Source organism: Octopus bimaculoides, chromosome 5 (genome assembly GCF_001194135.2).
Source record: "Octopus bimaculoides isolate UCB-OBI-ISO-001 chromosome 5, ASM119413v2, whole genome shotgun sequence".
Lineage (NCBI taxonomy): Eukaryota > Metazoa > Mollusca > Cephalopoda > Octopoda > Octopodidae > Octopus > Octopus bimaculoides.
In genome coordinates, this window is record NC_068985.1 from 13,211,358 (window position 1) to 13,218,757 (window position 7,400).

The window sequence follows — 7,400 nt, forward strand, 5'->3', positions numbered from 1 at the left end:
ATATATATATATATATATATATATATATATATACATATTCAACGATATGTATGCATAAATATATGTATCTGTATATCCAACCGTTTCACACAGTGACATAGCGAATGCATACTTGTATGTATTCCCCTCTACGGAATACTCAGCCATGTCTCACACTGTTTTAGTTTGTAGGCTGTTAATTCATTACTTAATAGTTTAAACCATAGCATTTCAAGACTGATCGGTAATAAGACATGTGTGTGTGATTGTTCTGTGTCTTTATCGCAACAATCGTCAACAGCTCCAATGGCGACCAAATCCCAGCTATCAAAATTATCTGCAAAACAGTTTGCAGATCATTCGTTGTTTTTGTTGTTTGGTACTTTTTGTGTTTTGTTTTCTTACAATTGCAAGGAAGCAATTTACCTTCAATTTTATGGTATAGTATACTTGTGACTAAAGAAATTAAGAGTTCGTGTTGTTCAAATAAAAAATAATAACGATCGTGTTCCGTAGTACATCTATTCCCAGTTTAAAAGAAGGCGAGGTAACACTGGCAGACAATAGAAGAAGACAAAAATGACAGCGTTAAGGAAGGTGGTAAACATTTTTTGAGCTAGAAATCCAATACAATGGATACTCTGGCGTTCCATTGTTCGAAACACAACAGATAAAGAAAAATTGGGATTCAAAAGATGAAAAAATTATACGAAATTATTGGAGACGGCTCCGAAGGCGGAAGAAGTTTTAAAACTAAGATTATTCTCATAATACAACTCAGAATCTATAAATACAAACATATAATGAAGAACATCAATCTCAGTACAGAGGACAGCTTTAATGTTGACATACATGCTGTTCTGTTTACAGTGTTTTAATGTTGACATACATGATGTTTCGTTTACAGTTTTCATTTCCACGTTCTTCAATTTCTGCGACTTTATTTGAATAAGAGCACATTTATGACAATGTACACATTGTTTATAAACATCACTGAAGCTTGTGACACTGCATATGGGTTCAGAGAACTCGAGTGCAGTCTGACGGTGCCTCATAACTCCTTATTTTGTAAAATCGACTTGAATTTCTGTACTAGTTAATTTATCTGTTCCACTCGGTTTGATTTTCCAGACGCTATGGTGCCTTTCTTGATGTTATCATATCACGGAAGTCTTTAAAAAAGCAAATCTCTCTATGCTCCACCCATCATTGTTTTCTAGGGATATCATGTTGGTTCTCATATTATTTCCTCTGGCCAGGGACCAAGCACTTACCTGCTAAAAGCTTATAGGAATTATATTTTAAAAGTCTTTCTTCATAATTTCTGACAATGTGCCCAAACCTGAGAAGCCAGATCCCCAGTTGAATTTAAGAGGTGGTTTTGGCTGTGCTTGCTGTAAACAATCCACGTCTCTTTGACATATTCAGTCGTTGGCAGAACTACAATTTTAATTTCTTTGACTCTCTTCCACGTGCAGGCATTATGGTAATGTCCACTGGAATGATCGATGCTTTGACAATTCTACAATAAATTGCACCGACGATGTGAACGATATTTCAGAGAATATTCTTAACGTCTTTGCATATTGTTGTATCCTATCTCAGATTCCCAATCTTCATTGAAATCGAATCTATAAGAATTAATATGCAACTATTTTGTTAGGTTCAGCATGTGACAAAATCTAGTGTCATAATTTTGTACCACTGTATGAGAATTCAAATATTTAAAACTAAGTTATACGACCAGATGTAGGTTCGCAAGTACACAAGTCCATTCATGTGAGGGATGGCTCTACAGTTTCTTTCAAAGAAGACCTAATCATAAATATTATTCAACGCATGGCTTTAAGAAGTGACTTGCCTAAAGTTCCGTGTAGTTCGGATTAAACGCAGACTCAATTGGTTGCAAAACGTGTCTTTCCCACAATTCAATGCTTGCACTTATTTCCCAAATACATTTTTTTAACGCCAAAAAAGCAACCCAGCGGAGATATTCTTTCTACTCTAGGCACAAGGCTCGAAATTTTATGCGGAGGGAACCAGTCGATTAGATTGACCCCCAATACGCAACTGGTACTTACTTTATCGACCCCGGAAAGATGAAAGGCAAAGTCGACCTCAGCGGAATTTGAACTCAGAGCGTAAGAACAGACGAAATACCCCTAAGCATTTCGCCTGGCGTGCTAACATTTATTACTTCTTTATTGCCCACAAGGGGCTGAACATAGAGGGGACAAAAAAGGACAGACAAAGGGATTAAGTCGATTACATCGACCCAGTGCGTAACTGGTACTTAATTTATCGACCCCGAAAGGATGAAAGGCAAAGTCGACCTCGGCGGAATTTGAACTCAGAACTTAATGGCAGGCGAAATACCGCTAAGCATTTCGCCCGACGTGCTAACGATTCTGCCAGCTCGCCGCCTTAGCCCCGCGGAGATATTACCGCCAAACGTAAAGAAATTAAACCAACTAGCGGCAACTGTTGGTGGCACTTTACCATTTTTACTACTTATCTTCTGCAATAATCTTCCGTTTTGACAAAGGGACTAGCCCACAAAAATAGTTCCCAGTATGCAATTGGAACTTAACCACCCCCTCTTAGAATATGAAAATAAAGATTGGGTGAGTTTTTAATTCAGAATTCAAATAGTGTGGGTTGTAATAAAATACCGCAAGTCGTTTTACGATGTTCTGCCGATGCTGCCTCTTCACAACTTTTATCCTTCTTATAAATATTGATTAGTGCTTTCACTAAAATCCAGTAAGAATGAAACTTCAGTTTTCAAAGTGCAAATAAGTATTATTTGAAACAAAAGAGCAGTTGAAAGTATAAGAAACGAACTATTTTGTACAAATTCCTATAATTTCTACATTCAACAATCTTTTGTATACTATTTAAGTTTAAAAGCACTACTTATTTCCTCCATAATATTTGCTAGGAAGAATCTAATCGAATATATTTATTGCCGTGTTTCAATTATTTTTTGTGTGTCCGTTTGGTTGCTTTTTTATCTTTCTTTTTTGCTGAAATTTATTTGATATTTTTGTTGCTCTTTTTTTGTTTACTGATTTCTTTGTTTGTGTGTTTTCAAGTAAATTCCCGTTATTTGTCACAAAACAAAGTGTTTCGTTTTTTAAAGCAAAAAAAAACAAAGCAATGAAATACAAAAAACAAAAGTAATCCAAACATCACATACAATATGAATATTCAGTTAGTTTTATTTTATACTAACTCTCACAGCATTAACAAGAAAACGAGAAAAGCTCCATGAACAATACGCAGACGAAGAGATATAAGCATAAAGAAAAGAGGAAATTTAGATCATAAAATACAAACACTTACATACATACATATATATGAGTGTGTATACGCACACACACACATATATATATATATATATATATATATATATATATATATGTATGTATGTATGTATGTATATTGCTCACAAAATAACAGAACTAATAAACATCAACGTGAAGTCGTTTTTACATTCAAAGAATTTTTCTATATATACACACATGTTTATGTACGTGTGTGTGTGTGTGTTATCGTGTGTGTATGTGTGTGATCGTGTGTGTAAACGTGTGTGCGTTCATGCGTGCGCGCGCATGAGCGTGTCTGCGTGTGTGTGTGTGTGCTTTATATTCATTCTTCGCCTCCACACTGGTCGAAACAGTAATAATTTTCTTAAGATTATAAACTAGCTTTCAGCATTAAAAAGAAAACACCCACACACACGTACACACATACACACATACATTCACGCCCCTTATTCCCATACATATCTGTGTGTGCATAGAATTATATAGCATGTATAAATATCTGTGCGTGTAAGTGAATGCTTGTGTGTGTGTGTTTAAGCATTAAATCTATTTTCTTTGTCTAACATATATGCTACATGAAACTAATTGAATCTGGCTCATAAAAAACAACATAAATAATAGCGTAGGCAACATAACTAACAATATCAGAAATCAACAGCAAAGAAAATAGCAAATTTTCTTTCAATCTAATTATTTAGTTATGTATATGTTTTACCCAAAGTAATATACCACAGGCAAATCTGAGAAATGTAAGGAAAGAAAAATGTGTTGTAAATTTCGTGATTTTTTCCCCGATTATGTTTATTAGGATATATTATTTGCGTAGATTAAGGGTCGAAGGTCTAAATTCTTACAGTGTAGTAATAATGTTGCTCCAGGTATATACTGTCCCTCTCAAAATGAAGAAAGTAGAACATACTGCAATATGTAGCGTTTTATTACTTGTTATGCATTTTTAGATATTTGGATATTCTATGTCTGCTGTAATGTCTAATCAGATTTTGTATATCATTTAATTTTTTTTTTTTTACATTGTTAATCAGCCTCAGGCCACTTCTGACATGGCACCTATATGAAAGCTGTTTATCACATGAATATATCACTTGTATGTACACTTATATCATAGTGTGTCCCACATTTTGTCTGCACAGTAGAGCATGACTTTCGTGTAATTTGGTAGCTATTTCTAACTGCTCAAATGGTGGTATGGAAACGTTCTCTTTAGCTAATACTTTCAAGAGATAACACGGAGAGCAAGGACAAATACGAACTTTTCTGTTCTTTTCCATATGAGCTTTATGATGCTTAATTTCATCGATGCAAGAGGATATTCCAGGCGCTGGCTTATGCAAATCAAGGAAGTTGTCCGTGAATCTTCACATGGAAAGCTCTCTCTTAGACACAAGGAATGGCATGAATTTTTGTGGAACACCAGAAGTTGGTAATACAAGATATCTCCCGTATCAATATCATCGACGCTTTCCAAGCCAAATGAAAGATCCTAGAAAGCTTTACATCAATCTTATAATGGAGCTCATGTCATTGAGAGCTGGTCACTTATAATTTTGTCTGAACTTCTAACAGTTTTCTAATCTTAATAAAAATTTTGTTAATCAGCAATATCTCCATTGTAGCTCTACTACCATTAATAATATTCTATTGTCCGACACAAGGCATCATACATTGATTTGTTTGTTATAAGAAGATTATATAATATTCATTTGTTTCCTGAGAATATTAGTCAAATAAGTAAAAGATTTGATGTTAGAGAAGCAGATTAAAACCAAGTTGAAGGACTTGGTTTATGAAGATGTTATACTTTATAGTATTCGTTTATTTACAGCTGAAAAGGCACTTGTTTAGAAGTATGATCAACCAGGATTAGCCTGGGGTTAAACAACAAGTATCGTTGGCGAAGTTGAGGGACGCTATTTGCGGTTAGTTCTATAAACAGCTCCAAATTTACTTCCAATCTCATCGTAGAGTCTTAAGAATGAAGTGCACTTTTGTAATCTATTGGTCATGGCTGGACAGCTTTTGGTCATAAGGCTTTTAATTCAGAGACGCCCTAGATCTAAAGAACAACACGAACAATAGCAACAACATGGCCACCCACATTTCCAGCATCGTTGTTAACGCTGATATTGCCAAAGCTGTTGTTGCAGATGATGGTATTGTTTATGCTGTTACCATAGTTAGATATTGTCTGTTACTGCTGATATTGTTGTTTTTAGCAGGTATTTGCTTGCAGTATTGTCAGAGGGTCAATTGTTACTTTAATTCGGTGTTGCTGTAACTAATTAACTATTGATAACAACGAATTGCAATAAAGGAATAATTTCTCATTTTTTGTTTATTTTTTCGTTTGAAAAGAAAATGTGTAATGATGTAATTTATTTTGGTTGTCTAAACATTACCGACCGTTGATTTATATTCTTTTTTCTTTCCTGATTTATTTCAGATATTTTGCGCCATGACTCCAAGCAGTATGTGGATGAAGGTACTTTTCTGTAGTATCCTACTTCACCTATACGTTGCTCAATACACAAGATCTCTAGAAACACATTCCGAAGATGACAGCGAATCCGACAAACGAAGTATTATAGATGACGATTTCAAATCACTAGATCCAACATATTATCCTTCAGGCCTAGATAAACGACAACAACAATATTCAAAATTGGGCAGAAACATTCGTGTCATTGCACGTGGAATGGATCCCATGATGTTCGGTAATCTAGGAAAACGAATGGACCCCAACATGTTTGGATCATTGGGAAAACGATTCAACACGGACGGTAGAGAAAAGCAAGATAAGAAAATAGACCCATATATGTTTGGTAGCCTTGGAAAGAGAATGGATCCTGCAATGTTCGGATCTCTTGGGAAACGAATGGATCCAATGCTGTACGGTAGTTTAGGAAAACGCATGAGCCCCGACTACATCAACTATGCCGGTAAACGATATGATCCAGTGTTATTCGGAGGTTTAGGGAAAAGAATGGACCCCATGTTATTCGGTGGTTTAGGGAAAAAGATGGACCCCAATATGTTTGGAACCCTAGGAAAACGTATGGACTCTATGATGTTCGGTCACCTCGGGAAAAGAGATGTATCTGGAATCAAAGTAGGTAAGTCAAAACATTTATTCGTTCACTTTTTACGCCTGCAACTTATCGAACACTCACTATAAGCTTTACGCAGGAACCGAAAAGATCATAAACGGGCGAAAAATATAAAACAATATATAAGTTCTGTGGGGCGGGGTGTTTTGTTTTTCGAGCGGTAAATGTCCAAGCATAATATTCGGTTTAAACCCTTTTGGATAGAAAAATGGAAGGTTATCTATAATATATCTTCGTTCGATGCGTCAAATATTCAAGCCACCATCGAGATATATCTACGAGTGTATGCATATATATTGATAGAAAAGACAACAATAGAAAGAAAGAGACCTCGATAGTATGTAAATAGAGGAATTTATGTCACATAGTATATATATATATAGATAGATAGATATATAAGGCGCTGAAAAGTCTACGACCCCAGTGTTCCACTGGTACTTATTTCATCGACCTCTAAAGAATGAGTGTCAAAAATTGACGCTGGCGGAATGTGCACTCGAAACGTAATGATGGACTGAGTGCTGCAAAGAATTTAGACCGGTATACTAACGAGTCTGCCAGTTCCTCTCTCCAACCACAATTTGATATTATAAAGTAATTATTAGTTCCATTTCATTAAAAATATCGTTGGTAAGAGCCATGGCCCAAGAGGCGAAGTTCTGGTCGGGATGCTAAATCGCATTACTTACATCGCTAATTTTGTTCAGAAAATAATTAAAGAACTTCATTCTTAGTTTGAATACCGTCATATACAATTACCCTGAGGCTGTTATTTTGTAGTCATTGTTTCCCTGCTTTTCCTTCTCCCATTCACTGCCTAGATTTTGCACAAAAACATGTTCCTCCATGATCAGATATTGTCAGTAGATAGATAGATAGATAGATAGATAGATAGATAGATAGATAGATAGATAGATAGATAGATACATTGATACATAGATAGATAGATAGATAGATAGATAGATAG

At 35.3% G+C, this 7,400-nt stretch overlaps 1 protein-coding gene across 1 annotated transcript in view; it reads left to right on the forward strand.

Annotated features, from left to right (window-relative positions):
* Positions 1-7,400, forward strand: part of LOC106869057 (LWamide neuropeptides-like) — a 103,647-nt gene that overhangs the window by 48,012 nt on the left and 48,235 nt on the right. Inside the window, exon 2 of the mRNA XM_014914567.2 lies at positions 5,770-6,439. Within this exon, the coding sequence (XP_014770053.1) occupies positions 5,782-6,439 (658 nt within the window). The 5' untranslated portion in view covers positions 5,770-5,781. The remainder of the gene's footprint in view (positions 1-5,769; positions 6,440-7,400) is intronic.